The sequence below is a fragment of the Nothobranchius furzeri genome, chromosome 5 (genome assembly GCF_043380555.1).
Source record: "Nothobranchius furzeri strain GRZ-AD chromosome 5, NfurGRZ-RIMD1, whole genome shotgun sequence".
In the NCBI taxonomy this organism is placed as follows: domain Eukaryota; kingdom Metazoa; phylum Chordata; class Actinopteri; order Cyprinodontiformes; family Nothobranchiidae; genus Nothobranchius; species Nothobranchius furzeri.
The window spans coordinates 16568155-16583447 of record NC_091745.1 but is presented as its reverse complement, the minus strand read 5'-3'; the positions used below and the strand labels follow the sequence as shown (position 1 = coordinate 16583447).

At 46.7% G+C, this 15293-nt stretch overlaps 1 protein-coding gene across 1 annotated transcript in view; it reads left to right on the top strand.

The window, feature by feature from the left end:
• The window catches only part of dhx58 (DEXH (Asp-Glu-X-His) box polypeptide 58), a 28571-nt gene extending 14981 nt beyond the window's left edge, over positions 1 to 13590 (top strand). Inside the window, exons 2-13 of the mRNA XM_054732669.2 lie at positions 4699 to 4804; positions 4939 to 5127; positions 5206 to 5410; positions 5491 to 5681; positions 5756 to 5869; positions 6000 to 6132; positions 6381 to 6566; positions 6649 to 6899; positions 10891 to 11202; positions 11921 to 12111; positions 12192 to 12291; positions 13382 to 13590. Coding sequence (XP_054588644.2) covers positions 4951 to 5127; positions 5206 to 5410; positions 5491 to 5681; positions 5756 to 5869; positions 6000 to 6132; positions 6381 to 6566; positions 6649 to 6899; positions 10891 to 11202; positions 11921 to 12111; positions 12192 to 12291; positions 13382 to 13567 — 2046 coding nt within the window. The 5' untranslated portion in view covers positions 4699 to 4804; positions 4939 to 4950 and the 3' untranslated portion in view covers positions 13568 to 13590. The remainder of the gene's footprint in view (positions 1 to 4698; positions 4805 to 4938; positions 5128 to 5205; positions 5411 to 5490; positions 5682 to 5755; positions 5870 to 5999; positions 6133 to 6380; positions 6567 to 6648; positions 6900 to 10890; positions 11203 to 11920; positions 12112 to 12191; positions 12292 to 13381) is intronic.
• The last annotated feature ends 1703 nt before the right edge of the window (positions 13591 to 15293 follow it).

Below are 15293 nucleotides of genomic sequence, written 5' to 3'. Positions count from 1 at the left end.
TCCATAATTTTTTGTGAACACATCAACAGGTGAATTAACCTAAAAAACTACATTTTAAAATTAAGTTTGGAATAACATTTTAAATAACTGAAATGTATTTTTTCTGAAATGTTTGTGTTCATAAAATAAAAGTTAAATGTTTTGTGCATATACAAACAGTTTTTTTTAAATAAAAACAAATAAAGGAGCAATGCAATACATCGCCACAGGCTAAACTCTCCCAGAGTTACCACAACAACCAATTTGGTGTACCACCCCAAAAATTTCTTTGGCTCCATCTGGCCACCCCTATCAAAATTTTCTGGAGGCGCCCCTAAAGCAGATTCAATTAAATTCTTTATTAATCCCAGAGGGAAATTGATTGCTGTAGTAGCTCAGAATAATTCAATTCAATTCAAAATTCAATTCAAAAATTGAATAATAATAATAATCAAGTCATCAACGTGTCACGACGTGCCGGTGAGTGGAGCGGAGGTGAGGATCCAAATGCTGGGGAGGAAGCAGGCAGGTAGACAAACTGGAAAACTTAAAGGGTTTTAATAATTTACGCACGCAGGACATGGAAACAATGAGGCAACAAGAGACACAGAACTGGAGGGGTTTAAATACAAGAGGGCCGGGAGCTTGGGTGATTGGGAAATGAGAGGCAGGTGGGAGCAATCAACAGAGACGTAGGCTGAACCAAATGGGGAGACAGGACAGGGTGTGACAGTAACCCCCCCCCCCCCCCCCCTCGCCCTCAAAGGGCAGACTCCAGACGCCCACAGGAACACAGAGCAGGGCGGGAGGAGGGGGACCTGGAGGGAGGGCCAAAAGGGACCGAGGGGTCGATGGAGAGGAGGCAGGGACCAGCAGAGTCCGGGGGCCTGCGTCCGAGGCAGAGGAGGAGACAACGACAAGCTCTCGGGGGCTGCGTCTGGGGCAGAGGAGGTGGCGGTGACGACGGGCTCTTGGGGGCCTGCGTCTGTGGCAGAGGAGGAGGCGGTGACGACGGGCTCTTGGGGGCCTGCGTCTGTGGCTGAGGAGGAGGCGGTGATGACGGGCTCTTGGGAGCCTGCGTCTGTGGCAGAGGAGGAGGCGACGACGAGCTCTAGGAGGCCTGCGTCTGGGACAGAGGAGGAGACGAGGATGTATTCTTGGGGGGCCGCGCCTGATGAGGGCAGGACTGGTGGTGACTGGAGGCAGAGACGCCGGAGGAGACATCCTTGACTTCTGGACTGGAGGCGGCGTCGTCGACTTCTGGACTGGAGGCGTCGTCGTCGGCCTCTGGACTGGAGGAGGCGTCGACCACGGGACTGGAGACGGCGAAGAAGTTGGACTGAAGGGGACGTCGACCTCTGAACACGAGGGAGCGTCGACCTCTGGACAGGAGAGAGCGTCGACCTCTGGACTGGAGAGAGCGTCGACCTCTGGAGTGGATGAGGCGTCGACCTCTGGAGTGGATGAGGCGTCGACCTCTGGAGTGGATGAGGCATCGACTTCGAGCCTGGAGGCGTCGATTTCTGGCCTGGGGGCGTCAAACACGAGACTGGAGGCGTTGACTTCTGGCCTGGGGGCGTCGACTTCTGGCCTGGGGGCGTCGACTTCTGGCCTGGGGGCGTCAACTTCTAGCCTGGAGGCGTCGACTTCTGGCCTGGAGGCGTCGACTTCTGGCCTGGGGGCGTCGACTTCTGGCCTGGGGGCGTCAACTTCTGGCCTGGAGGCGTCAACTTCTGGCCTGGGGGCGTCGACTTTTGGCCTGGGGGCGTCGACTTCTGGCCTGGAGGCGTCGACCCTTGGACTGGAGGTGTCGACCCTTGGACTGGAGGCGTCGACCCTTGGACTGGAGGCGTCGACCCGTGGATTGGAGGCGTCGACCCGTGGACTGGAGGCGTCGACCCGTGGACTGGAGACGTCGACCCTTGGACTGGAGGCGTCGACTTCAGGACTGGGGGCGTCAACCTCCATCGACTTCTGGTCCGTCAGCCTCTGGACCGCCGGCTTCTGGAGTGGAGGAGGAGTTGCTGCAGACGGGACCGCTTGGACAGGCTGGACCGGACGCGGTGCGACCTCCGGGACCACCGCTGGAACTGGATGTGGTGAGACCTCCGGGACCACTGCTGGAACTGGCGCTGACTGGACTGGTGGCGCGGGACCTGGTGGAGCCGGTAACTGGAAAAGCAGGGAGGATAGATTATCCAACTGGAACTCCTGGAGACTGAGGATCTGACGGAGTCGGACCAGCTCAGCTCGGAGACCGGCGAGCTCTGTTGGATGGACTGCGAGCTCGGTCCTTTGGCCTGGAGACGAGAGAGCTGCCGACTGGACCGGAGGCGGGGCCGCTGGCTGGACAGAAACCCTCTCCTGGAGATACGGGAAGGATAGGTTGTCCAGCTGGAACTCCCAGAGGCTGACGAGCTGACGGATCCGGCCAAGCTCCGCCTGGAGACAGGCGAGCTCTGTCAGCTGGGCTGTAGGTGTGGTTCCTCCGCCTGCAGATGACGGAGGCGCTGATTGGACCGGAGACGGGACAGCTGATCCGACTGGGGGCGGGTCCAAGCCGGCGCGCTGAGCCGGGGCAGCTGCGAGCTCGCGGCTCCGTCCGGGGACAAGGGGTGACGGTGGAGCCCGGCATCCTTCCAAATGCCATGGGCCAACTCCGGGGGAGCACACAGCCAGTCTGGTGCCCACATAGCAGGAGCAGTCCGTCTGCGCCTCCCCGTCCAACTCTCCTTCCGGCTCCGGGAGGGTGGAGAGGATCGCCGAAGCCCGGGCTCGGCGTTGGCGTCTGCGGCGAGGCGATGCCGGAGGAAGAGGAGCCGGCCGGTGGTCCGCAGTTAAAAACTGGGGCAAGCACTCCCAAGGGAGAACCTCCCCGCTGGATCCTTTTTTGGGTTGCCTCATTCTGTCACGACGTGCCGGTGAGTGGAGCAGAGGTGAGGATCCAAATGCTGGGGAAGAAGCAGGCAGGCAGACAAACTGGAAAACTTAAAGGGTTTTAATGATTTACGCACGCAGGACATGGAAACAATGAGGCAACAAGAGACACAGAACTGGAGGGGTTTAAATACAAGAGGACCGGGAGCTTGGGTGATTGGGAAACGAGAGGCAGGTGGGAGCAATCAACAGAGACGTAGGCTGAACCAAATGGGGAGACAGGACAGGGTGTGACAAAAAGAGTTGTTGTATATTACAATGGCTGTTGGCAGGAAGGATCTCCAGTAGCGGTCAGTGTTGCAGCAAAACTGAAGAAGCCTCTGACTGAAGACACTCCCGTTGTCGGACAGTCTTGTGAAGAGAATGCTCAGGGTTGTCCATCATTTTCTTGATTCTCTGGAGAATCCTTCTATGCATTATCTTCTCCAGCGGTTCCGAAATTGCATAAACTCTGGCTGAGTCCTTGAAAGGGCTTGGAGTTCCTCCATCTTGTTGGCCAGTGATCTCACATTGCCCATTATGATCGATGGAAGAGATGGTTTGAATTTCCTCTTTCTCTGTCTCAGTTTTGCTCCCGCTCTGCACCCACGCTTCTTGCGTTTTAGCTCATTCGGGATTTGTGGCTTCAGTTGAGGTATTATTTCAGCCTTTCCACTGTTAATCATCTGCTACCGATTGTAAACCAGCTTGTTGCCATGGTTACACATCATAACAAATGCTCAAAAAGTGAAAAAAGCTAAAAAAAAAAGCAGTAAAAATCCTCCAAGCTTCACAGCACCAGAAACAGAAAAGTAAAGTGTCCAAAAAATACACTTTTTCTTGAGAAACTAGAAGAAAAAATGCCCAAGAAAAGGCAAAACTTACATATAGTCAACAGAGCTACTCCAACATGCAGCCACCCAGAGCAGCGCAGCTCTGGAAACAGATGCACTCATTTACAAGCTTGATAACAGTTAATATTTCTGATGGTAGTGACTGACTGCGAATAAAGCTTGACTGTTAAGAGTTTGAACTTTTAAACATATCAGCATGTAAAATAGCAGAACTGAAGTAGAGAATAATGTCTGTTTCAGTTGTGTTGCATTGCAAGTAGAGGAAAGGTGGCACTGTGAAAGACAACAGTATTTGCATAGCTATAATACTGATATAACAGTACAATATCAGATCTGTTTCAAAATATATCACGATATGATAATAATATATCGCCCAGCCCTATTTACCTCGTACTCAGTCTTGAAAATGTCCTGGAAAATCATTTCCAGAAAAGAGTTCGAACCCTACTAAACAGTTCATTCCTGTAAATTGTGCAAAAGCTTCTGATGTAATATTTTTTCAACGAACGTGTTGGAGCTTTAGGGGTTTTACGTGCAGCTGAAACAACAACCTGCTGTTCGAATCAGAAAGTTAAACAGAAAACAAAAAAGCCACCAGGGGGAATGAGCCAGTTCAGTTATCATTTCCAACCACGAACAAGCAGTGAGTTCTGTTTCAGTGACGTAACACCAGAAGGGGCCCAGTCGGGGCACACCCAACGCCTCAGGACGATTTCAGCACTCAGAACATCTCCGCCAGAGGCCCCAGTTGGAGCAAATGAACACACACATAACTCCTAACTGCGTAGCGTTTGTTTAGGAAGTTGCTGTAAACAGTCTTTAGGGTCCGTGTTATCCGGTTTCCTCTGTCACTGCGTGATGACTGAACCGCGTTGCTCCTTCAGGAACCCCCTTAGCAGGGCCACATGTCTGTGGCCGTGTGATTTTTACTTTCGTTTTCCTATTTCAGCGTCAGACAGCTGATGAAAACAGAGTTTAAAACCCACCACCTGCGCTGTAGAGCTGCAGAGGAGAAGGAGCAGAGACTCCACACTGATCTTCGTCTCCACTGGCTGGTGAATTCAAATATTTTATTTACTTTCTGAAGAAATGATATACAAGCATCTGTCTCAGAGTGGTTGTTTATGTCAGCAGCTTTTTCTACTGTTTCTGTTTGTTTCGACTGTAACTGCCTTGTGTCTTTGATCAGGTTTAACACAGAATGGCAGATTTTGGCCTGTATGCTTACCAGGAGGAGGTGGTGCAAAGGGCCCTCAAGGGAGAAAACGTGATCATTTGGCTCCCGACAGGAGGCGGTAAGACCCGGGCTGCTGTGTATGTGGCCAAGAAGCATCTGGAGACCACAGCCAATGCAAAGGTGATGGTCCTGGTGAACAAGGTACGTACCAGACAGGATCAAAACCAGGTATAGATTTATTCATGTTTGAGACGTAATCAGGTGAATTCCCCACCACAGGTTCACCTTGTGGACCAACATTACAACAAAGAATTCGAGCCGATTCTGGGTAGTCGTTATCAGCTTGCGAAGGTGAGTGGAGACAGCGAGGAGAAGGATTTCTTTGGGAAAGTGGTGCAGAGCAAAGATTTGATCATCTGCACGGCACAGATCCTGTACAATGCCATGATTAACAAAGAGGAGTTCAAACACGTTGAGCTCTCAGGTCAGTGAGAGTCTAGAGTTCATCGGAACCACTGACGGAGAGGTTAAGCTAACACACGCTGCATTTACGGTCCCATCCAGATATCACTCTGCTGATAATAGATGAGTGTCACCACACCCACAAGGAGTCAGTCTACAACAAGATCATGAGATGCTATGTGGAGAAAAAGCTGCTGAGACAGAAGCCGTTGCCACAGATCCTGGGTCTCACAGCATCACCTGGGACAGGTGGAAAAAGCACGCTGGACTGTGCTGTGGAGCACGTTCTGCAGGTATGTTCAATAGCATGTATGGGAATTCCCGTGGAACTCATCCAACAGCAACGTCATTGCCTCCTCTTCCTCAGATATGTGCCAACTTGGACTCTGTCATTGTCTCGACTAAAAACTACGTCCCTGAGCTGAAGAAAAACGTTCCCAAACCCATGAAGACCTTCGACATAGTGGAAAAACGTGGTGCAGTAAGCAGATGTCCCTGCTTTTTAAAACAGTCACACCCTTTGTATCATGTTGCCAGTTCAAAATGTAACACCAAGAGCAGCTGCCGCTGTGATTACATGGTTACAATTAAAATGCACGTTTTTATTTTAGGATCCATTTGGAGATCGCTTGAAGTGGATAATGAAGCAGATCCATGAGTACATGGATGTTCCTCCCGACTTCAAGCTGAGAGAATGTGGCACACAAGAGTATGAGGGAGATGTCATGATTCTAGAACAGCGAGGTAAAAAAAAACACTAGCATTAATAATCACTGAGATCATTGTTAAAGCTCTAGCTTAAAGCTTATCGTTACTTTAAATGATGCAGTTCAATCTGGTGTGTACGAGTTTAGTAGAACGTTTACAAATCGGAAATATAAGTGAAACATTTCACCACAAACTTTCTGGATGTTATTTTAATGATTATAATATTTTTTCACGTGTTCTGGAGAAGGCATCTTCACTCTTTCTCTGTGTTTCTGCTGAACCAGGAGTTAGAGAGAATAACAGACGTCTAGCACAATGTGCAATCCATCTGAGGGAGTACAATGATGCCTTGCTCATCAACGACACCCTGAGAATGATGGATGCATTTCGTTCTCTGGAGGAGTTCTACAGCACAAAGGCTGCCAAGGCCTTTGATGGAACAGACATCTTTCTGGTGGGGCTTTTCAATGGTAAGAGCCTAAAAAAGCAAATACATTATTTTATTTGGTTTGACTTAAATTTATGTGAACTTACATTTTCTTTTTGACGCAGAAAATCAGGTGGAGCTGAAGAATCTGGCCACAAATGTTGTCTATGAGAACCCCAAAATGGCCAAGCTTGAGAGTGTTCTGTTAAACCAGTTCACCCCAGGAGTCCAGTCTAAAGGAATCCTGTTTTCTAAAACCCGGAAAAGCACCCACTGCCTCTACGACTGGGTCACCAAAAACACGGCCTTGCAGGAAGCGGGCGTCAAGGCAGACATCCTGACTGGAGCTGGGAACGGCAACACTCACATGACACAGGTAGGCCGTGGATCAAAGCTGTAGGAAAGGGCTTCCCAAGCAGCCTCTGTTCAGAGAATTATTGCATCCTTTAGAACCATCAACATATACATATATGGACAATGGGTTTCAATAGACATAACACTTTTTTGAAGAAAAATGGGAGGTGGCCACCACTGCCATTTTGACCGTGTCACAGGTTCCGTCCAGCCCAGACAATTCCACAAAAGGGAAGAGAGGTGGAGCTGAGGGTGGGGCTGTAAGGCTGGGATCAACTGACGACACCCGGTCGAACTAGCTACAAGCTAACCTGAAGCTAACTCAAAGCTAACGCGGAGGTGGGAGCTAAGCTAACGGAGGTAGCAACCTAGCTACAACCGGAGTTAACTGTGCACAACACCAGAGCTTCTGAGTCAGAGATACGCCGGGCTGACCGCTGGGTAAAACCGGGTGGAACACAGAGGTCTCCGAGACCTCCACAAGCCGGCAGCCACGCAGCAGACAAGCGCCGCTGCGATCTGAGATGCGCAGAGCTGCCGCTGGGGAGAACCGGGTGGAAAGGTTTAACATCCCAGAGCTCCACAAGCCGGCAGCCCGCGCAGCAGATGGGAGCCGCGATCAGACAGAGATGCGCCAAGCTGCTGGGAGGGGAAAACCGGGTGGAAAACATCGGTTTCCATCCAGAGCTTCACAAGCCGGCAGCCCGCGCTCCAGAAAGAAGTCGCGATCAGACAGAGATGCGCCGGGCTGCGGGGAGGGGAGAACCGGGTGGAAAACATCGGTCTCCCGAGAGCTCCACCAACATGTTATATTTCAACCCATTTTCTAAAGTGCAGCATTATGTTAAATGCACTGGGTTTTACCCTATTACATTTACATTTCATGGTTAAACAGTACATGTCAAAATTTAAGCTCAGCTCGGCAGTGACCTAAAATACATAAATATAATTTTACTGAAAAAAATGAAGTGGAGACTCCTTGGATGCTCTATTAGTGCAATTAATGCCACAGCAAGTCATTTTGTCTAACAATTGCACAACAAATATCCAAAAAGAATACACAAACGCTACAACTAATGGTCTAAGTTGAGAGACTGAAAATGACCGAACAGTTTTCAGGCCAGACCGAGGCTCTACTGAGGCCTTTCCACGGAGCTAGCTCTGTGGTCACGTGGGTCTGATGCTCATTAATTATACAGAATTTTAGACTTTTAATACACTTAAACAGAAGAGTGAGAAAAAAATTCAGCCCCCTTAGAGTTGTCATGAGTGTAAACTAGATCATTTAAACCAAAAACATGTTTTGGTACCAGGCTGTAAACATGTTTATTTCTGCTGTGAAATTGGTATTTTTAACATGGGAGTCAATGAGGATTTGCTCGCTTCTGACACCAGCCCCTAGTGGATGAGGGTGGAACTGCAATTTATTTCACTTCCGGGTTGGCCTCAATTTTTCACCTGCATTGTGGGGCCTTGTTTAGAACTGATGGAGTAATGGATGCATAGGACCAAGTCCAAAATACCATCATCCATCACACATCGTAGTGGCTTGAAGCTTCTGAGGCAGAGAGGGGGTAGGCACAGAAGCTGCTTGTGCAACTGACTTTTTCTTTTGTAAAATAAAAAATAGTCCAATAATTTTATCAAAACTATGCTGTTTTGTTTACCAGAGTGTATTTGCAAATCTAATGTTCATAGAGGTATGAGATACAAACCACGAACCACTAGGGACACCCACTGGCCAAATATTGGTACTGTGCATCTGAAAACCTCCTATAAGTAGTTAAAGGGGCATTATGGAAGTTTGACAGCCAAAACATGTATAGAAATAATAAATGTCTTCTTCATACATTCTCCTGCAATGCCCTGGTCCTGTAGAATGAGCCCTGGTATTTTTATTGTGATTGCCTGTTTTTCTGTAAAATCACAGAAAAAGAGAGATGCTCGGGTTGAGCAGGCTGCTTCATGCGCGTTCACGCTCAGGCATAGCCCGTAGCATTTGCTATCCGTAGCTTTAGCAGCAGAGAGAGGCAGTGCCAACTCAGCGCTGTAGCTACATTTCTGAGGACCCTTAGCTACTTTCTGTGGAACGTTCTTCTAGATATTTCCTGCAAATTAGCAACACAAATGCCATTTTCACTTCAAACCATTCTTTGGTTTGACGTTGTTTCAGCTGTCATCAAGGATATAAAAGTTATAGATACTGTGAATGTTACTAGAGTGTAGCTCACCTTGTAAGATGTCTGACTCTCATGCAGAAGACCGGGGTTCGATTCTGGATGTGAACATAGTTTATTCAGAGTTTATTTTTTACTTTAATGGTATATTTTTTACAGTAAGATGCCCAAATTTTTATTTGAGACTCGCCGAATGGCATTGAATTCACAGATAAAAAGATGTGGGTTCAACTTTCATTTTGGAACAATTTTTCAAGCAAGGGAAGGGAATGATCTGAGCATGCAGGAGGACTGACCCATCATAAACCTTTGTCGGCTGTGCTGAAGAGAAAGCTACAGAACCAAATTATTAAATTAATTAGCTGCACGTTCTCCTGTCCTCTGTCCTCCGGGCCACACACACACACGCACGCACGCACGCACACACACACACACAGACGGGACTGTCTCAGCTGTTATTTTCTTTAAGGAGTGTGCACGTACAGCATGCACGCCTTGTGCACGAGCCTACTATTGAAGATGCCGTTACGCTTTTGGCCTGAGTGGGCAATCGCGAGCATAAAAATTCAAAAGTCTGTAAAGTCCCTTTAAATGTAGTCCTCCAGTGAAGTACACATAAAAAGGCACCAGAGCAGGATGGTGGTGAGGTTAACCGTGGTTTGAATCCTGATTGTGGCCTTTCTGCATGTTGCTAGCACGTTAGCATATGTGTTTTCACTGGGTACTCTGGTTTCCTCCCACAGACCAAAACATGTCCGGTTAACTGGCAACCCTAAACTCTACTTAGATGTGAGGATATGAGGTTGTGTCTGTAAGAGACTGGAGACATGTCCTTGGTCCGGTGACTGATGGAGTTAGGCACCACCGTGGGCGACGGTGGCACAGGAGTTAAATGCTCGCTCCGTAATCGGAAGGTTGCAGGTTCGAGCATCGCTCAGTCTGTCGCTGACATTGTGTCCGTGGCCAAGACGCTTAACCCACCTTGCCTGCTGTTGGCAGTCGCTCGGCAGTCTCCCCTCTGTCAGTGTGCCCCAAGGCAGCTGTGGCTACATCGTAGCTCATCCCCACCAGTGTGTATGTGTGTGTGAATGGGTGAATGACTGGTTGTGTTGTAAAGCACCTTGGGAGGTTCCAGGACTCTAGAAGGCGCTATATCAAATGCAGGCCATTTACCATGTATCGCCCTCGGAGATAAGTGGTTTCAGAAAATGAATAAACTTTATTCCAGTCTGACAGAGATTCTTTAATATTCTGCTGAAACAGCAGTGTGATATGAAAATGATGGCAGTTCAAAGGCTAAATAATATTTGTATGGAGTTGTGTGAAATTCAAGAGATTGAAGCCATACTATGCAACTTTTTAGTATTTTCAAATTATTTCCTTGTAGTGTGTCAGTATGTGCTGAAATGACCCTTTACAAGGTTCACGAACTGTCACACACACCCCTACCACCCTCTGTGGCCAGAATATCACATTTGCAACTTCAGAGTGCCGGTCCGGTCCCTGTTGGATTTATTAATAGTGGAGCTGACGTGAGCCTGCACGTTGTAGATCATGAACACAGCAGATTTGTTTAATTTAGTGATGAATCACTCCTGTGGACACTAATGAAGGCTGGGAGACCTTTCAGCTGTTAGATTAAGGCGTGAAAAAGACAAACACACAGCGAGGAGATGTTTCACTTTTGGTTTCATAATGGAACACTAGGGGGTGCTAAAAGCAAGCCCAAACTGCCTAGTGTCCCCTTAACGAAAACTTAATTTCTCTGAACTAAACTCTTATCCTTTTAACCTTCATTTACCTTCACATATTTTCATTTTATGTCATTTTCTGTAGAACGAGCAGTCAAACACGATCCGCAGATTCCGCAAGGGGAGTCTCAACCTCCTGATCTCTACCAGTGTAGCCGAAGAAGGCCTTGACATCCCAGAATGCAACCTGGTGGTACGCTACGGACTCCTCACCAACGAGATAGCCCAGCAGCAGGCCAGTGGACGAGCCAGAGCGAGAGACAGCCAGTATTCAGTGGTTGCTCAAGCAGGAGGCCCGGAGCTCCGCCGAGAACACATCAACGATTTCCTGGAGGAGCTGACCCAAAAGGCCATTGCCAAGGTCCAGAGTATGAGAGATGCAGAGTTTTACAGAAAGGTGAAAGCATAGCTCTAAACAGGCCCTTTCCCCCTTAAGCCTGGTTCATGCTTCTCCGTCAGCTCCGCAAGGGACAGACACGCACGGATTGACGGAAGCGTTTTGCTCTCATACTTCTCCGTCTCGTGGAGAGTGTTGCAAAGCAATTGCCCGGCAGGACAACAGAGGGCGTAGCGCTGTTCTGTGGTATCCTGTCATGTATCGGTCCAAGATCGTGTGTTTATATTGTGTTTTTTGTGTATATAAGAGACTTTTAACACGGACATATTTGTCTCTCTTTCTCCCACCTCTTCATGCGCCCCCCACCTCTAAACCCACGTTTCCTGTCATTTCCGTCCACAAATAAAACGCTTGCTGCGCATCTTTTCACTCCTCCAGTCACGGGAAAATTAAACGTTCATATTTTTGGAGTTTTTTCGTGAGGTATTCTTCAAGCTTCTCTGTGTCTGCCGCTAGTTATCCTCGGCTCTCTTTGCAATTGCGGCACTGTAAACAACAGCGGCGTCCTGACCAATCACAAGCTTGCGTTTATCCGTCTCATTCGACGGATGTTTAAAAAAGTGGGCTCGACTCCGTACGTACTTGCGTGCCTGCCGGAGCCCTATGCAAAGACGGATAATGGTGTTGCGTGTCTCCGCACTGATGCAGATGGAGAAGCGTAAATCAGGCTTTATTCTCAATGCTTATTCCCTGTGATCTTATTCTTGTTTGTCTTTAGAGAATCGAACTTCAAATAGAGGCTGTCAGTTCCAGTAAAACATCAGAGGACTGTAAAACAGAGAAGAAGGGTCTCTTTGCTGCCTCCAACGTCAAGATCCTGTGCAGGAGCTGTTTTAAAGCAGTGGCATCTGGAAGCGACGTCAAACTTCTGGAGAATTCTCACTATGTCAACATAAATCCAGACTTCAAGTGAGCTGCTCTCTCTGTTGCAGGTTCTGTAAACATGTGATCCTTTCTGTTCTTGAATGCGCTTTTCTATCCGTTTCCAGGGAGTTCTACCGCCAAGGTGAAAGGGTGCTTCTGCAAAAACGCTTTGAGGACTGGGAGCCTGGCTGCACAGTTATTTGTAATAATGGCAATTGCAACAAGGTACACTTGTTTTTAGAACTTTGCTAAATGAAAACCAAATCCACCAGAGAGTAGGGGTTGTATGAACTAGTCGACTAGTCGACTTCACTGCTCTGTAGTGACTTTTTATGCCTGTCATCGACTAGTCGCTGTCACGTGATAATGACCGACAAGATGCAGTCCTCGGAAAAGACAGCAGGTGACAAGCTCCTGCGCGTCGGGAGGCGACGCGCTGTGCCAGATTGTCGGTACTGACACTCGCCGTAAAACGGACATTTAACCAAATTGTGACCTTTACCCTCTTGCAATGTAACCTTCCCCTCACCCTCATCCTAATCTTAACCAGCTTGCACATGCAAAGCTCTGATTGTTGACGCACTCCAGACATCTACGTCCTGAGCACGGCCACAGTAGCATTATCAAATCAGGTGTTGCCACCTCAAAAACTAATTTAACACGCGATCGTTCATGTCGGCTCATTTCCTTTCATGTTTTCTGTCTTTTATTTGTGCCTGATGCGTTTCGCTGCTGTGGAGCGGGGCGCATCACCTGTTTTGTCCTCGGTGACACACCTAACTGATGCGACCGGTGAGCACTCCGCTGTTTTTGCGGTCGGTAGATCTTTAAGAACTGCAGTTCAAAGGTAACTCATAAGGTGAATATATATGAACCCAGGTAGCAGTTTCTCTTTAGGATTGAGAGGAGATCCAGGAAGATAATAAACAGGCAGGACAGAAAAATAGTCAAATAAAAACAAGTTAGTTTTTGTACCTGCTGGTTGCAACAAACAGACACCATTGAAGGTAATCAGAAGTGAGGAACAGAAAATGAAATAATTATTTTAATGTTTAGAGCAGCAGGAACTCTGAGAGGCTGCAGGCACATCAGTGAGTTTGCGGCCGCTGCGCAGGGGGAGGGGGGAGAGGGCTGAAGCAGAAACTACCGTTGTTAAAAGAAATGTGTTTAACTTAGAAAATGTGGGCCATCAACGACTAGTCAAAGTCGACTCGATTTTCATTACTTGACTGTCGACTTAAAAAAAATTTAAGTCATGCAACCCCTACCAGAGAGCTCTCCTGCTGGAGTGTGTCATGTTTTTGTGTATTTACAGGATTGGGGATTTGAAATGAAGTACAAGGAGAGCAACTTACTGCCAAACATGGCCATTAAAAACTTTGCCCTGGAGACTCCAGTTGGAAGGATGACTGTGAAGAAGTGGAAAGACGCTCCCTTCATGGTAGAGGAATTCAGCTTTGAGGAGTACTGCTACAACAACATGCCTGACTTATTTGATTAAAATACAGATAGGCTCGGCGCTGATTTCACACTCCACTTTACTTTGTTCTTCCTTTCAACTTCAGGTGGTTAAACAACTAATGTACTGTTAAATGCTCTTAAGCTTCAGCTCCTGCTTTTAAAAATTCACTCCACACGTTCTACGTCTTAAATGCGCTGGCGGGCCAGCGCGATAGCAGCGCGCTGAAACCCCATTACTGCCTGAAATTAGCGTGACAGCTTTGTTTATGCCCAAGGTTGTAGTTCTGTTACACATTTGGTATGCACTTCCTTTCATTCAATTGGGTCAAATATTGTAGAAAACCTAAAAAATATTTTAACTGATAGGAATATTTTATAATCACAAACAAGATGTGTTGCACAAACAAAATTTAGATCCTTTTAGCAAAGTCCCTCTTAGACTGATGATATAGTTTATATATTTTTTTTTACTTATATGTGCACCTTAATACCTGAACATGGTGAACTAGTGAGTGGATCTAAAGTCAGATGCTTTTAATATCCACTAGGTGGCAGTGTTGGCTAGCCAACCGTCCTTCAACTGTTTTGAACAGTTTTTAGAGGTTTTATCTGTTTTTAATCTCACTGGTGCTCAGCCAATAAACACAAGTGATTAAATCCTAAAATATAATGCTGTAAACATGACAACAAGGATATTTTTTACTGTTAGTAAATAAACTTTACTGGCACATTGTAGGAAGAATTCATATTTGCTCCACAAAAATGAAAATGAACCATAAGGCACAACAGCTTAAATTGCTGTGTGTTTATGTCTTCAACAAAGGAAATGAAATCAGATTGTCAGGAAAGAAAGTTTTAATAGATTTCTTAAATATAAAAAGGTCAAAGAAAATAAATGTGCTTCAAAACAACCTTTTCTATGAAAACAAAATCACGTTTGAACTTTTTGTTTATTTTTCTGTACCAGGTCACCATAGAATAATACTTTTTTTTAAGCTTTGATGAAATATTCTTGTTTTCTTGTGTTGCAAGAAAAATATTTATTAATAAAATCCTTACTTGAACATGTTGTGATTTTGATTTTCTAATGACTGATTGTGTCCTTTAGCTGCTCCGTTTACAGACAAACTGGTTTTATTGTACGACAACAAAGAGTCAGACATATTTAGTAGGTTTAAGCAAACAAACACATTATTAATTTAAAGCAACTAGCAGGGGATTAATTCATTTCGGCTGAGCAGTAAAATTAGACATCTTCCTTTTTGACATATAAAATATTTCTTCCATGGCGTTTCGTGAGCCATAATCCCTTCAAATCTGTCAGAAAGCTTGAATCAGCACTACTTTTTTGGGCGTAATCACACTAAAAACAAACTCCGTTCCATTGTCACTCTTGACTTCCATGCCTGCTAGCAGAGGGAGACGTGCAGCGTGATTTGCTCTGATCAGGCTCAGGCTCTATAATCAGCACTGATTACTTCCTTTTACTTACCAGCTTAACGTCCCATGCATCCTAATTGCAATTAGCTGTCTTCTGAAATTAAAGCAGCTCTGCATACGTGAGCAGCAGATCTCTGCGGCTGTGTGTGTGATGATTCAGAACTTGCTACTAACACTGGAATCTAGGGTACTTATTATAGGGGATTTCTGATCACATTTACTGGCAAAAGTGAGACAGAAATTCATGTTGAAAACAAACGCATCATGAGGAAATTTACAGTAATGGAGATATGCACAATAACTATCCTGGAGCTGAAATGTCCATG